Source organism: Abramis brama (genome assembly GCF_963993115.1).
Source record: "Abramis brama genome assembly, chromosome: 19".
In the NCBI taxonomy this organism is placed as follows: domain Eukaryota; kingdom Metazoa; phylum Chordata; class Actinopteri; order Cypriniformes; family Leuciscidae; genus Abramis; species Abramis brama.
Window position 1 is genome coordinate 35,344,216 of NC_139981.1, and position 17,498 is coordinate 35,361,713.

Consider the following 17,498-nt stretch of genomic DNA (forward strand, 5'->3'; position numbering starts at 1 on the left):
GGAGCAGGATACACAGGGAACTCCGAGAAAACGCTACTTAAGCTCCGCTGCTTTCTTCGACCCTCTCTGTCTCTGGTCCTGGGCTGTGCTCACTCAGTGTGTGTGTGAGAGGGGGAGTGGCCAGCTGTGCTCACTCAGTGTGTGTGTGAGAGGGGGAGTGGCCAGCTGTGCTCACTTAGTGTGTGTGTGAGAGGGGGAGGGGCCAGCTGTGCTCACTTAGTGTGTGTGTGAGAGGGGGAGGGGCCAGCTGTGCTCACTTAGTGTGTGAGAGGGGGAGGGGCCAGCTGTGCTCACTCAGTGTGTGTGTGAGAGGAGGAGTGGCCAGCTGTGCTCACTTAGTGTGTGTGTGAGAGGGGGAGGGGCCAGCTGTGCTCACTCAGTGTGTGTGTGAGAGGGGGAGTGGCCAGCTGTGCTCACTCAGTGTGTGTGTGAGAGGGGGAGGGGCCAGCTGTGCTCACTCAGTGTGTGTGTGAGAGGGGGAGGGGCCAGCTGTGCTCACTCAGTGTGTGTGTGAGAGGGGGAGTGGCCAGCTGTGCTCACTCAGTGTGTGTGTGAGAGGGGGAGGGGCCAGCTGTGCTCACTCAGTGTGTGTGTGAGAGGGGGAGGGGCCAGCGGCTAGAGCGGCAAAAGCCAGTGTGTGCTTCTTTTACCGATATATTTAACGATATCTTTTGCATTTCTAATCCAAACAACGTCAAACTTGGCACTGCACTTACTCGTGCCCGTAGCGAGACACCTGTCAAGTTTGAAATCCTTCGGACTAACGGTCCGCGAATAACAGACACACACACACACAGACGTTTCTGTAATTTATAGATAGATTTATAGTATATAGTATTTAGAAATGTTTTTGTTTCAGTTTAAGTTTTAGGAATTGTGGTATGTGCTTTTGTCATTTTTTTATTAAAGGAGAACTCGGCAACTCTAGCGAACTCTAGTCACTTCTTCGCTGATTTTCCCTTTTGTTGTCGCATGTCTTCCCCACGAGCTCCCCCTACAGCTGTGGGGGGCGTATATTTCACAACATGGTCGTAAAAAACTCACTTGTGGCGGCCTCCTCCCCCTCTCTACCGCTGCTCATGTGCGTTTGTTTTGATCGGAGCAAGCCAACTGTATCGTGTGGAGCTATGTCTACCGAGGTGGGTAATCTGGTAATACATCATACATGCGTGTGTGTTTATGTCGAATTGCCGTAAAGCAATTCGTGTTTCGCGCTCGTTCTCGTTCTCGCTTCTCACGAGACTTCCAATTTCTATCTTGCCGGGACGGTAGTCCCCAAGTTGCAAGGTTGGTTTTCCGCCTGAGAACGCTGGGGGGAGCGGGGAAAGTCACCAATATCACCAGAACAGGTTGTTTAACCATCCAAATGAATACTAGACAGTTTTATTAAGGTAAAAAAGTTACCAAGTTCTCCTTTAAAGTAGCAAAAATGCCTAAAAGTTATTTTATCTGTTGTCTAGCATTTAATATATCAAGTTTAGTGTGGGTTGGAAGTGTTTAACACTAATAATCAGCATGCTGTGTGTTTTATACGTGCTAGCCCTCATACATGTAAGAACATGCTCCTGAAATCAACTGTAGGAAGCAAAATAAAGAAGTTGATTTCTGGCACTAATGAGAATCCTGTAATCTCCACGACGCTCTTCCATCGTCTGATGTAGAGCAGTGGTTCCCAAACTTTTTGAAAGCATGGCACCCCTTTGTAGTGTTTTTTTTTTTCCACGGCACCCTAACCCAATTAAACTAAACGAACATATGTACATACATATACAATTATATCCAGATGAGCAAACAACCAATGAAGCATAAACAGCAGCATGAATTTATTATGAATGCATTACAACAGACATAATATGAGGCGAAACAACCCCTTCAGATGAATCATCAGTCCATTAATAACTGGACACACGTCAACAGACTGATTTTAACCAATAAGGCTACTGTATGTGAGGATCATTGGAATAAAACAGATTTAAAGATACTTAACTCTTTAAATAATAATAAACAACTCCAAATATTTTTGCATATGTTGGTGTTTTGATATGATTTTAAAATATGCTGTAAACAGGGTTAGCCTATTATAGTTTTGCATTTTTCATTAGTTTTTATTTTTATTTCGTTTTGACTTTTTGTTTTCAAATTCAGTTTAGTTTTAATTAGTTTTTAAAGTGGGTTTGCTAGTTTAGTTTAGTTTTTATTTTTTGAAAATGCTTAGTTTTCGTTTAGTTTTTATTAGTTTTAGTGTTAGTTTTAGTCTTTTTTTTGTAATTTGGGTTATTTGTCAGGGGCAAGATTCAAAAAGACATAATGACATAACATTATTTAATATTTGAATCATAGCTTATATAGTGTTTTGACATCGACAACCACAACCAAAAAGTGCATTTTTCCTCAAACTTGCGACTAGTTAACTTTCTAAAGAAGGCGCAATCGCTTCTCGGGTCGACAATAACACACTGACAAAATTATATTCAGAATTTAAAATATTTTTATACCACTTTTTAATGTGTGATTGTGTAAAGGTGTTCACGAGATAGAGATACCAACCTTTCGCGAACTTGCTTTCAACGTCGAACGAACACTCGTTCTCATGGAGACGCGGTGTGCACGGAGGGGAGGAGCTGTGTGTGTGTGTGTGTGTGTGTGTGTGCGCGTGCGCATGTGAGAGACGCATGAGTGACAGAGAGAGCAGGGAAAGGAAATGCAGCTGAACGAATACGCTGCGTGTTTTAAATAGCGTTTTTTCCCACCTAGTTTTCGTTTTTTCGTTCGTTTTCGTTAACGATTATAACCTTGGCTGTAAAAGGTTATTATATGGTACGATAGTTATTTTAGGCTGTTTAAATTGGAAAATAAAGCTGAGATTCTGCGGCACCCCTAGCCAGTTGTCACGGCACCCACTTTGGGAACCACTGATGTAGAGTACCTGAGTATTCCCTCCCGCTTCTCCTTCCACACTCTCTTCTGCTCCTCTTTCTGGCTGGCGATCTGCTTTCTCTTCTCCTCCTCTTCCTCCTTCCTCCGAGCCTCCGCTGCTTTCTTCAGCTCTCTTTCGGTCAGAAGCTCCTGATGGAAGACAGAAGAAGGGGTTTCTAAACCGCATCTGGTCCAGTCTGCTTTCACTGTGTGGATGTTGTCCTGCCTTACCTGAAAAGCATTCGTCGATCTCCTCTTCTCTTCCAGTTCCTTGCGCTCTCTCATGGCCTTTTCCCTCAGATTGAGATCTCGGAGTCGCTCCAGTTCTTCAGCCTCCCTCCTGATCTCCCGCCTCTCCTGCTCTTTCTTCATCTCATGATCCTGACACCTAATAAAGCGGGAAACGTCAGACACCTCGTCCCTTCAGCACAGGATGAAGTCAGTATACATTAACTACGATTTGAGACAAATGAAACTATGTAAATGGCGCGGCAAGATTTTGAACAAGGTCCTCAGCTGGGCGCCGCGGACAGAGCCGGATGGCGCCGCCGGTGGGTGTGTGGGTGTGTGTGTGTACACTGATAGAGCATAATGTGTTCGAGTTTTAAAGGCGTGGCGCTGCGCTTCCGGTGTCGTCCCCCTTAAACCCGCTTTGACTTCTCCTTACTGTAGTCTCCAGCTCTCGGAGACGGCCAGGTGGTCCCGTCTCCTCCGCAGGGCGTTCTGCTGATCCCGCTGGACCGCCTGCTCTTCCCTGCGAGCCTTTTCAGCCAAGAACTCTCTGTCTGCGTCTCTGCTGGCCTTCAGCTTCAGGCGCTTCAGCTCGACCTGAGCCTCCCTCTCCTTCTGGACCTCCGTCAGCATCAGAGCGCGCTATAAAACAAGAGGAGAGTTTCTACTACACTTCACCACAGAAGAAGATTTGTGATCTAATAACGTAAAGGCTGTTTTATACTTCTGCGTCGGACCTACGCAGGAGCCTCTACGCTGTAGGCAACACGTTGGTTTTCATTTATACTTCTGCGTCGTTGTCCGCGTTGACGCGCAATTACACTTGCAGAGGGAGCGTGTGAAAGCCGAGGGAGCGGTCCTAGCAGACCAATCACAGCGCTACACACAGCCTACGACGTAGCTACGGCGTGAGTTCGACGCAGAAGTATAAATTGGGCTTAAGACACGCACATGGAAGCCTTTCACTCGGTCGGTCTGGTAGAACTGCTGGGTCTCTGCTCTCTCGATGATCTCCCTCCGTCTCTGGGCCTGGTGCTCCGCTGCCTCCAGGTCCAGCTGCTTCCTCTTCTCTTCAGCGATCGCCTCTCGCACGGCTTTCGCCTCTAGCTTTTTTCGCCGTTGTCCCTGTAAGGACGAAATCAGATTTGTTTGTTATACTTTGTTACTGTATAGACATCAGGTCTCATATTAACCCTCAGAGACACAGGTATGGTTTATTTATTTTCTTTTAATGAAGAAAAACTAAAATATCACATCAAGATGACATTCAAATTACAATTTAATATTATACCAAATTGTAACAAACTTAATATTATAATAGGGGCACAGAAACAAAAAGAAAATTAGACCTGAGCTGACATGAACAACACAAACGGTATACAAAATAAACAGGAGTATTAACAAAATATTATAATACATTTTACATACGAGCTAAAAAATCCAACTTTCCAGCTTTTTATTCTTATTTTTTTAAATAAATGATTCTTATTTCTTGATTAAGACTTATAAAAAGGCCTATTTTCTTCCTTAAAAGTGTTTAGGTCATTAAAAAGCATGATGTTTACGCATATTTTAGTACGGAGCCCCGCACATGACATGCAAGAAAAAAAGTTCGATTGTGTGCACGATTTAACGTTACTCATCCGGTCCCTCGATTTAGCCTAACGTTACTATTTATTTTTCCTGCGTGTCATGTGCGAAATATGCGTAAACATCATGCTTTTTACTAACCTAAGCAGGAAAACTCCGTAAATAAGAGAGCTACTAATGCAGTGATCCCAGTGCGATCTACTAATGCAGTAATCCCAGTGCTCCCACTCACCGCTGTGGTGTTGGGCCAGTGTGCGGCGGCCTCTCTGGAGCGCGTGTGCAGCGCCTCCCGCTGTTCAGCGGCTGCTATGGCACTCTCTCTCTGGTGATCCACACCGTTCACGCTGTCCTGCACGCGCTGCCATTCAGATTTGGACAACACGACCACTTGACGAAGATCTGCTTCGGGTTTCTCCATCTCCCAACTGCCAACTGCATTCGACAACATATCTCCAAGTTATTAAAAAAAGCTCTAATTATTATACATTATTTTTTCAGATATTTTTAATTCTCACCTTGGTTACCCGAGCCTTTCCGCCGACCGTACTCGACCACACCTGTTGACATTTTAACTCGACGAATTTGTTTATCTAGATCTATATTGAGATACTTTTATATTTATTTGATAACGAGCTAACGTTTGTACGCGCGAACTCTACTCTGTTTGCTAACACTGTTACCTAGCAGCCCTGCCCGAGAAGTAGGTGACGTCATGCGAATGTGATGGCGCAGTGCGTGGCTCATCTCAGAGATGGAACGACAGCATTTGTGATTAAAAAGTAATATTTTTAGAAAAATGCCCGATCGTTTCGCGAGATAAGACCCTTATTTCTCGACTGGGATCGTGTCGAGACTGTGGAGCTGCACTGAGATGGACATCTGAACCTTCTGTGAACACTGGAATAGTTGGTTGCCATTGAAGTCCATTCTGTGTAGAAAAATCCTGAAATGTTTTCCTCAAAAACCTTAATTTATTTTCGACCTAAGAAAGAAAGACATGGATATCTTCGATGACATCGGGGTGAGTAAATTATCAGCAAAAATATTTTTTTTGAAAGTGAACTAATCCTTTAACATTATGGAATGAAATGAAATTATATTTACTAGAACTTTTAATAATACAGATACTCTCGTAAGCCTTTCTTCTTGGTCTGGTACATTTTAAGACAAATAAAATGTACCAGACAAATGATAAAAACAGTCTCGACTAATCGAGTCACGAACGCCGTGCTACGTTAGATTTCACAAACGTAATTCCTATGGACCAGCTCACTGAGCACGGCGTTCGTGACTCGATTAGTCGAGACTGTTTTCCAAGATGAGGAATGGCTGTAAACGCGTAATGTACTGTCTTTATAAAGTATCTTCTTATTAAACTGTACACTTACAAAGTTCTCAATGCTTCGGTTGGCATGTAGGGACCCTCATTATGCTACCGTGTTAGTGTGAGGCTATTTTGAGCCTTGTTAGTGGTATTAACTAGCGATTTACTTTTACTTACTCTGTGCCCCATATACTAGCGTTATAAGATCATCTGTTTTTAGAGATAAAACTCTTTACATTCGATTTTCATGAAAACGCATCCCAGGGAACGATCGACTCGGTAACCATGTGTTAATTACCCCAACAGTAACGCACACTTGGATTTCACACACGTGTAAAAGAAAAGCTAACTTTTATGCACAGGCTAGCTGCTATGTTTGATACTTTTTCTCTCTGTCTAAATGTTCACTCCTCGCGTGCCTAACTTACGTTTTACAATGCAGGGACTGGAACTACAGATATGCTAGTTATAAATACAGTAATCATTACTTTATTTAGGCAGAATAAGTTCGTTGTGATTTCCAAGCTCATTGATGTTAGCAGTCTTCCTTGTAGAGTGCGCTCTGGTGGACAAACTATGCAGCGCCAACACTCATAACATGGTTACAGGGTGTTTCGTCCGCTTTTATTTTATTTTTTAAATATTCATTTATCGGCCGTTATAAATGCCGATACCGATAGTTTGGAAAATGCCTAATATCGGCCCGCTGATATATCGGTCGGGCTCTAGTATCGATTTATATTCCTAGGATCCAACTACATCGATCTGTGCTCGGCAAGTTGGCCTTCCGGACGACATATATCGATTTAACATCGTTTTAAAAGGTAATCAATCGATTGTATCGATACTAGGAAATAACGCATTGGATTTAAGCACGTCAGACTTTATATGGATGTTTTTTCTTAGCACTTTTAATGATAAAGGCGTTAAACGTTACTCGATTCATCGCCATGCGTTAGGGTTAGGCGTCACGCCATGAGCCTCGTCTGAAAGGCAAAGGGGGGGTGTTGCTGTAATTTATAGTCATATTTTCAGAATTACTAAGAAGTCTAGTTTCAAATATAATTCCTTTGAAGTGTTGGTGCTTAATATAGCAATATATAGTGTAAATGATGAATCAGGTTTGAGATTTGTGCTGGCTACTGTACACAGGCCACCAGGGCACCATACAGACTTTATCACAGAATTTGCAGACTTTCTATCAGAGTTCGTTCTGGCTGCAGATGAAGTCCTAATTGTTGGTGATTTTAAAGTAACACTATGTAACGCTTTTACTGGCACTACGTAACTTCGGGGTTCGGGTAGTAACCTCACCACAAAAAGAACTACAAATTTCGACTGCTTTACGGCATACCTCACTTCCCCCACCACTTCCTCAAATTCGGACGTGAGAGGCCAACCAGTGTTTGTTTTCCTGCGTATGTTTTTGTCATGGCCGAAGCAGGCACGAAACCTAAACCTAAGAAGGCAAGGGCTTTTTCGGAGGAGACAAAGAAAAGAAAAAGGGAGAGTGACAAAATAAAAGGCCGGACGAGGATCAATATTGGTCCAGCAGACCTTGAGGAGGAGGAGGAGGAGGAGGAGGAGGAGGAGGAGGAGGGCTGCCCAACCGATGCTGACTTGGCCATCATGCTGTTGGACTAGTAAGTATATTGCTTGCATACTATCTCTAGTTTTTCGAATTTGCTGTCTGCCTGGCTATGTTACGCAAGCTGTCTGGTCCTCCATTTATCTTCATGAATCAAGTAATGCTAGTAGAGGAGCGAATTATCAGTCTGTTAGCTAGTAACATGCTAGTTTATTTGGCATTGCAATCGATGACATGCAAATCGCAAATGTTTGAGCTAAAATGTTTAGCCTACTAAACATGTATAAAGTATGAAAGGAAGATTAGTAACATTATCATTGTGTTCATAGCTTCTGAGTTGGTGTATGTATACTTGATTGTGTTGTTTCAGATTATTGTTAGCTACATAGCCAAACAGGAGTCTTGTCTCTATTTTTTTCTGAGGACGAATTCCCACCCTAATGTTGTTCTTCTGCAATACTTCTGTGTGGTTAGATTCTACAAACATGTAGGGTTGTTGTGTTCAGTGCATGATGACTACCTCACCAAAAGTCTAACTCAAAAGTGTTGCTTGTTTTGAATAATCAGCAAAGTAATTCCCCTGTTATGTGATTTTTGGCTTATCACATTCCTGCTCATCACTAGCACCTTGACTAAACCGCTGAGTGTAACCACACAGACGTGTGTCTTGTAGAATGCCAATTCATATACATTCAGAATGTTCTTCCATAGTCAAGCCACTAGCTCACTTAAGCTGGGACAAGCATCTAGGTTTAGAAATCATTATCTGATTTAGCATGTAAACTTCATCCATCTTCAAGTCACAATATTATAATGTGTATTTGTTGTTCCAGTGAAATTGAATTAGACAAATTCGTTCTCTGTTATTTCCCTATAGCTTTCAAAACCAGGTAGTAACATCCACTCCCCACACACTCCCCTGCAAACCTCCACAGCCGGTGCTCTCGAGTATTACTGAGGAGTCGGACCATGACGGGTATTGCATGCTTTCCTGGGCCAGCATATTTTTGTGGATCCTTTTAATTTTTTTCTCATGTTCTATTATCTATTTTGATTCAGGGGTGGATTTCCCATTGAAGGAGTACAAATACTGGAAGAAGAGGTCGCTATATTAGAGACCAGGGGCTCGTTCTTCGTACGCTGCTTATTACATCCGAGATCAAATGACACATCCAAGATGATTTCATTGTGCTAATCATGATCCGGCTAATTGGGTTCTTCGAACTCACCTGTTGTTTATGATTAGTATCGCTGGATTGAGTTATCTGAGATAACTGCGCGTTCATGCGCTGGTTAAAAGGGGACATGTATCGATAGTAGAAACATTGATCAGCAACGCTGCTATTGGCTGCTCAGCGTGGCCGAAGAGCGGCTCAGTTTTTCTCCTCAGCAGAGCAAGAACTAAAAGTTTATTCGGAATTTTAATGTTTAATCAAAACGCCAGGGAACACCTCAAAGTCTGCAAAAGCCAGGAGAGAGGGCTGGCAAAAAGTAGCAGACAATTTAAATCCGTTAGAAGTGGCCATGTTAGATGTTTTTATCACTTATTAGCCTATATTTTTGTATTTTAATAATTGCATAATTACTTTGTTCATTGTAATGTCAGAGTCACCACACTAGAACATGGGAACAAATAAAAGTGAAGTACAAAAATATTCTACATAATGGTCATTTTTAGTTATATTATAGTCTCTTTTATAAAAGGCACTGTGAAATAAATGGTGTTCTGTTTATAAAAGCAACCAAGAAAAAGGCTGAGAAAAAATATCTCAGTAGCCTACACTGTAAAATAATTTTTGCTGCATTAAATTAAGGCCGTATAGTCATTTCAACTGTTAAATCTTGAGTAATGATGAATTGCTTTGACTTGTGAAAGTGAAAACTGATAAACTTATGTTAATGTAAAAATATGAGTTATTGATCACATTTTTCCCCAGTGTAGTTCATTGTAATGACATTGTGTTTTCCTCTTTTGTGCACTTTTACAAAATACACCAACACTTGTGTCTGTTCCCAAGAAAGTGGCTGAAATATGTGCAGTAAGTGGACATTTTCTAACTTTCCAAAGGAAAGAAAGTATAAGACTTTGTAATGTCCATTTGTTTCCATTGCACTGGACAGTGAATAAAGCCTCTCAGATAACTGTCATATGGAGGAACTAGCCTACCTGCAAGTGCATAAATAACTTTACTTCATTTACACTTGTATGCTTTATGGCTGCAATATAAGTTTCAGGATTCCACATCTACAGAAAGGCCTACAGAAGAGTCTGCACAGACAGAGGAGACACAGGCCTACAGGTGGGCAGTGTATAGACAACGTCTCCTTTTTATTTGTTGCATGAGGCATGTGTCTAATATCTCTTGTTGCAGGCACTTGACCACTGGCTTTTCTTTACAAAGAACAATTGAAATAAAACTCAAGGAACTAAGCATAGGCTATTTGTCTTTTATTAAACATTTAATGAAAAGTGTTTTTTTGGCAATGTTGTGTAATATGGCACATGCACCAATGTCACAGGCCCTGTCAGGTGTGCAACCCTCAGACTTTTCAGACACTGAAATCTTCCCTTTAGCCAAAGTTCATTTCATTGTGTGCCCTTGTCCTGGCTAGAGCTGCATTGTAACTGGTCTGGGTCAGGGAATGGGGTCATAAAACACCTGTCTGCAGGAACATGTCATAATCACCTATGAAGAAATGCAGTTCTGTTAGGATCAGCATAAGTGTATGTAATACAGTGAGCTTGATATTTAAATAATGTGCATAAATGTGAATCTCTGAAAATTCTTAAGTCATGCACAGATCCTGGCCATTTTACTTTCACATTTGTGATATGGAAGATTTGTCAACTGCCTTTTTTATTTGATATAATATTACTAATCTGGAATATTAAGATTAAGAATCACAATAGTAACTGGGCTGCACATTTACATTGTGAACCCCCTTTCTGTTCACATAATCCCCTTCACTGAGGCCTTGATGGCAGTCTATGGTCTATAAACCTGAGTGACATATACTGTAATCAGCATGGTCATGATTGCATGATCTTCATAAAAAAATATGATAGCCTAATAATAAAAAAAACTGCTTAAAAAAACTGCTTTACAACATTGGGTCTTAAGTGGCTTGGAAATGCCACAAAAAAACATAAAACTGTTTTGTAAACCTAAAAACGACAGACAGCACTTTCCATCAAGTTCTCCGCATCTCCAATAGTGTAAAGGAAAGAGCCACTTGCAAATAATCTTAGGGCACAGTGTGTGCTGTAGTTAAAGCCCGACTCTGACAAGTCGAAAATAAATGTGCGTTTCCAACAAATTAATAATGTAAACGACAATCTCACGAGTCACGAGAAAAAATATATATCTCAGAAAGTGCACTATCGCGCTGCGCTGGACTTCCCGTATCAGCTCCGCTTGTGAAGCCGGGATCTAATCCTGTTTACATGAAATAAGCTGCTCCCGAGCAGGTTTAAGCTTGCGCACCTGTTGCTATGACAGCAAGTCCAGGATGAGCTTCGAAGAACCAAACAATCCAAGATCATGCCAAATCGCCATCAATCAAATCCAGCTAACTGAGTTAGCGACGTACGAAGAACAGGCCCCAGGTGAGGTTTTATAGCAGATTTGTTGTTTGCTTGAACTAATGTGGACTGAATGCACAATTTCTTTTTTCCACTCTCTACTCATCTATACTATTATTGTCGACCTCTACTTTACTCTGTCTGCAGCATGCAATCTCTGGATCTCGTAGAGGAAGAAGGGCAGCATGACTCTCCGGATGAGGATGCAGCAAATGACCCCAGCAACAGCATGTAAGTCTGTCTAATGACTCGTTTTTCACTTTGTGTTATTGATATATCTTTCCCGCTTATGCTTATGTGTGTTTATGTACAGTATTGAAATGGATGAGAGCTGGACATACCCAAGATTCTGTGAGGATGGGGACAGCTCTGATGAGGAACATATTCCTTTTCTTCAACTACGGTATGTTATATTCACTAGCTTCATTTCATGCACAATCAGTATATTTTAGGGTTGTACTTGTAGTAGTAGTTCGTTATCCAAAAATCTTATACCTATTCATATTTTGACTTTTTATGCAGAGTTGGTGGTGCAGCCACAAAGGTCGGGAATATTGAGCAGCTTCCAGCTAAAGCCACTCAGAGGCTGAATCTCACACACACACACACACACACACTCAGAGGCTAAATCTCACACTCAGAGGCTGAATCTCTCACACACACACACACACACACACAGGCTAAATCTCACACTCAGAGGCTGAATCACACACACACACACACACACACACACACACACACAGAGGCTAAATCTCACACTCAGAGGCTGAATCTCTCACACACACAGGCTAAATCTCACACTCAGAGGCTGAATCACACACACACACACACACACACAGGCTAAATCTCACACTCAGAGGCTGAATCACACACACACACACACACACACACACAGGCTAAATCTCACACTCAGAGGCTGAATCTCTCACACACACAGGCTAAATCTCACACTCAGAGGCTGAATCACACACACACACACACTCAGAGGCTAAATCTCACACTCAGAGGCTGAATCTCTCACACACACACACACACACACACACAGGCTAAATCTCACACTCAGAGGCTGAATCTCTCACACACACAGGCTAAATCTCACACTCAGAGGCTGAATCACACACACACACACACTCAGAGGCTAAATCTCACACTCAGAGGCTGAATCTCTCACACACACAGGCTAAATCTCACACTCAGAGGCTGAATCACACACACACACACACACACACACACACACACACACACACACACACAGAGGCTAAATCTCACACTCAGAGGCTGAATCTCTCACACACACAGGCTAAATCTCACACTCAGAGGCTGAAACACACACACACACACAGGCTAAATCTCACACTCAGAGGCTGAATCACACACACACACACACACACACACACACTCAGAGGCTAAATCTCACACTCAGAGGCTGAATCTCTCACACACACACACTCAGAGGCTAAATCTCACACTCAGAGGCTGAATCTCTCACACACACACACACACAGGCTAAATCTCACACTCAGAGGCTGAATCACACACACACACACACACACACACAGGCTAAATCTCACACTCAGAGGCTGAATCACACACACACACACTCACAGGCTAAATCTCACACTCAGAGGCTGAATCACACACACACACACACACACACACACAGGCTAAATCTCACACTCAGAGGCTGAATCACTCACACACACACACAAGCTAAATCTCACACTCAGAGGCTGAATCTCTCACACACACACACACACACACACACACACACAGGCTGAATCTCACACACACACACACAGACTCACACACACACACAGGCTAAATCTCACACTCAGAGGCTGAATCACACACACACACACACACACACACACACACAAGCTAAATCTCACACTCAGAGGCTGAATCTCTCACACACACACAAGCTAAATCTCACACTCAGAGGCTGAATCTCTCACACACACACACACACTCACACACACACAGGCTAAATCTCACACTCAGAGGCTGAATCACACACACACACACACACACACACACTCACACACACACAGGCTAAATCTCACACTCAGAGGCTGAATCTCTCACACACACACACACACACAGGCTAAATCTCACACTCAGAGGCTGAATCTCTCTCACACACACACACACACACACACACACACACACACAGGCTGAATCTCACACACACACACACACACAGACTCACACACACACACAGGCTAAATCTCACACTCAGAGGCTGAATCACACACACACACACACACACACACACAGGCTAAATCTCACACTCAGAGGCTGAATCTCTCACACACACACACACACAGGCTAAATCTCACACACAGGCTAAATCTCACACTCAGAGGCTGAATCTCTCACACACACACACACACACACACAGGCACAGGCTAAATCTCACACTCAGAGGCTGAATCACACACACACACACACAGGCTAAATCTCACACTCAGAGGCTGAATCTCTCACACACACACACACACAGGCTAAATCTCACACTCAGAGGCTGAATCACTCACACACACACACACACACACACACACACAGGCTAAATCTCACACTCAGAGGCTGAATCACACACACACACACTCACAGGCTAAATCTCACACTCAGAGGCTGAATCTCTCTCACACACACACACACACACACACACACACACACACACAGGCTGAATCTCACACACACACACACACACAGACTCACACACACACACAGGCTAAATCTCACACTCAGAGGCTGAATCACACACACACACACACACACACACACAGGCTAAATCTCACACTCAGAGGCTGAATCTCTCACACACACACACACACAGGCTAAATCTCACACACAGGCTAAATCTCACACTCAGAGGCTGAATCTCTCACACACACACACACACACACACACACAGGCACAGGCTAAATCTCACACTCAGAGGCTGAATCACACACACACACACACAGGCTAAATCTCACACTCAGAGGCTGAATCTCTCACACACACACACACACAGGCTAAATCTCACACTCAGAGGCTGAATCACTCACACACACACACACACACACACACACACAGGCTAAATCTCACACTCAGAGGCTGAATCACACACACACACACACACACACACACACACACAGGCTAAATCTCACACTCAGAGGCTGAATCTCTCACACACACACACACACACACACACACACACACACAGGCTAAATCTCACACTCAGAGGCTGAATCACACACACACACACACACAGGCTAAATCTCACACTCAGAGGCTGAATCACTCACACACACACACACACACACACACACACACACAGGCTAAATCTCACACTCAGAGGCTGAATCACACACACACACACACACAGGCTAAATCTCACACTCAGAGGCTGAATCACTCACACACACACACACACACACACACAGGCTAAATCTCACACTCAGAGGCTGAATCACACACACACTCAGAGGGTGAATCACACACTCAGAGGCTGAATCTCTCTCACACACACACACACACACAGGCTAAATCTCACACTCAGAGGCTGAATCACTCACACACACACACACACACACACACAGGCTAAATCTCACACTCAGAGGCTGAATCACACACACACTCAGAGGCTGAATCACACACACACACACACTCACAGGCTAAATCTCACACTCAGAGGCTGAATCACACACACACTCAGAGGCTGAATCACTCACACACACACACACACACAGGCTAAATCTCACACTCAGAGGCTGAATCACTCACACACACACACACACACACACACACAGGCTAAATCTCACACTCAGAGGCTGAATCACACACACACTCACAGGCTAAATCTCACACTCAGAGGCTGAATCACACACACACACACAGGCTAAATCTCACACTCAGAGGCTGAATCACACACACACACACACAGGCTAAATCTCACACTCAGAGGCTGAATCACTCACACACACACACACACACACACACAGGCTAAATCTCACACTCAGAGGCTGAATCACACACACACTCACAGGCTAAATCTCACACTCAGAGGCTGAATCACACACACACACACACAGGCTAAATCTCACACTCAGAGGCTGAATCACACACACACTCACAGGCTAAATCTCACACTCAGAGGCTGAATCACACACACAGACTCACACACACAGGCTAAATCTCACACTCAGAGGCTGAATCTCACACACACACACACACACACACACACAGGCTGAATCTCACACACACACACACACACACACTCACAGGCTAAATCTCACACTCAGAGGCTGAATCACTCACACACAGACTCACACACACAGGCTAAATCTCACACTCAGAGGCTGAATCACACACACAGACACACACACACAGGCTAAATCTCACACTCAGAGGCTGAATCACACACACAGACTCACACACACACACACAGGTTAAATCTCACACTCAGAGGCTGAATCACTCACACACAGACTCACACACACAGGCTAAATCTCACACTCAGAGGCTGAATCACACACACAGACACACACACACAGGCTAAATCTCACACTCAGAGGCTGAATCTCACACACACACACACACACACACAGGCTAAATCTCACACTCAGAGGCTGAATCTCACACACACACACACACACACACAGGCTAAATCTCACACTCAGAGGCTGAATCTCACACACACACACACACACAGGCTAAATCTCACACTCAGAGGCTGAATCTCTCACACACACACACACACACACACACACACAGGCTAAATCTCACACTCAGAGGCTGAATCACACACACACACACTCACAGGCTAAATCTCACACTCAGAGGCTGAATCTCTCTCACACACACACACACACACACACACACACACACACACAGGCTGAATCTCACACACACACACACACACAGACTCACACACACACACAGGCTAAATCTCACACTCAGAGGCTGAATCACACACACACACACACACACACACACAGGCTAAATCTCACACTCAGAGGCTGAATCTCTCACACACACACACACACAGGCTAAATCTCACACACAGGCTAAATCTCACACTCAGAGGCTGAATCTCTCACACACACACACACACACACACAGGCACAGGCTAAATCTCACACTCAGAGGCTGAATCACACACACACACACACAGGCTAAATCTCACACTCAGAGGCTGAATCTCTCACACACACACACACACAGGCTAAATCTCACACTCAGAGGCTGAATCACTCACACACACACACACACACACACACACACAGGCTAAATCTCACACTCAGAGGCTGAATCACACACACACACACACACACACACACACACACAGGCTAAATCTCACACTCAGAGGCTGAATCTCTCACACACACACACACACACACACACACACACAGGCTAAATCTCACACTCAGAGGCTGAATCACACACACACACACACACAGGCTAAATCTCACACTCAGAGGCTGAATCACTCACACACACACACACACACACACACACACACACAGGCTAAATCTCACACTCAGAGGCTGAATCACACACACACACACACACAGGCTAAATCTCACACTCAGAGGCTGAATCACTCACACACACACACACACACACACACAGGCTAAATCTCACACTCAGAGGCTGAATCACACACACACTCAGAGGGTGAATCACACACTCAGAGGCTGAATCTCTCTCACACACACACACACACACAGGCTAAATCTCACACTCAGAGGCTGAATCACTCACACACACACACACACACACACACAGGCTAAATCTCACACTCAGAGGCTGAATCACACACACACTCAGAGGCTGAATCACACACACACACACACTCACAGGCTAAATCTCACACTCAGAGGCTGAATCACACACACACTCAGAGGCTGAATCACTCACACACACACACACACACAGGCTAAATCTCACACTCAGAGGCTGAATCACTCACACACACACACACACACACACACACAGGCTAAATCTCACACTCAGAGGCTGAATCACACACACACTCACAGGCTAAATCTCACACTCAGAGGCTGAATCACACACACACACACAGGCTAAATCTCACACTCAGAGGCTGAATCACACACACACACACACAGGCTAAATCTCACACTCAGAGGCTGAATCACTCACACACACACACACACACACACACAGGCTAAATCTCACACTCAGAGGCTGAATCACACACACACTCACAGGCTAAATCTCACACTCAGAGGCTGAATCACACACACACACACACA

At 43.9% G+C, this 17,498-nt stretch overlaps 2 protein-coding genes across 2 annotated transcripts in view; one reads left to right on the forward strand and one right to left on the reverse strand.

Annotated features, from left to right (window-relative positions):
* The window catches only part of LOC311070012 (cilia- and flagella- associated protein 210-like), a gene marked incomplete at its 5' end in the record, with an annotated part of 46,457 nt that extends 41,153 nt beyond the window's left edge, over positions 1–5,304 (reverse strand). The window contains 6 exons of the mRNA XM_084093641.1: positions 2,927–3,066; positions 3,148–3,304; positions 3,584–3,789; positions 4,099–4,272; positions 4,970–5,169; positions 5,253–5,304. Of these exons, the coding sequence (XP_083949767.1) occupies positions 2,927–3,066; positions 3,148–3,304; positions 3,584–3,789; positions 4,099–4,272; positions 4,970–5,169; positions 5,253–5,304 (929 nt within the window). The remainder of the gene's footprint in view (positions 1–2,926; positions 3,067–3,147; positions 3,305–3,583; positions 3,790–4,098; positions 4,273–4,969; positions 5,170–5,252) is intronic.
* Positions 5,305–7,492: 2,188 nt separating this feature from the next.
* Positions 7,493–11,860, forward strand: LOC311070013 (uncharacterized protein; the record flags this gene model as incomplete). Its single annotated transcript, XM_084093642.1, has 6 exons — positions 7,493–7,704; positions 8,527–8,625; positions 8,709–8,768; positions 11,377–11,463; positions 11,546–11,635; positions 11,755–11,860. 6 exons carry the CDS (start codon positions 7,493–7,495, stop codon positions 11,858–11,860), a joined length of 654 nt encoding a protein of 217 aa, XP_083949768.1.
* Positions 11,861–17,498: the final 5,638 nt, after the last annotated feature.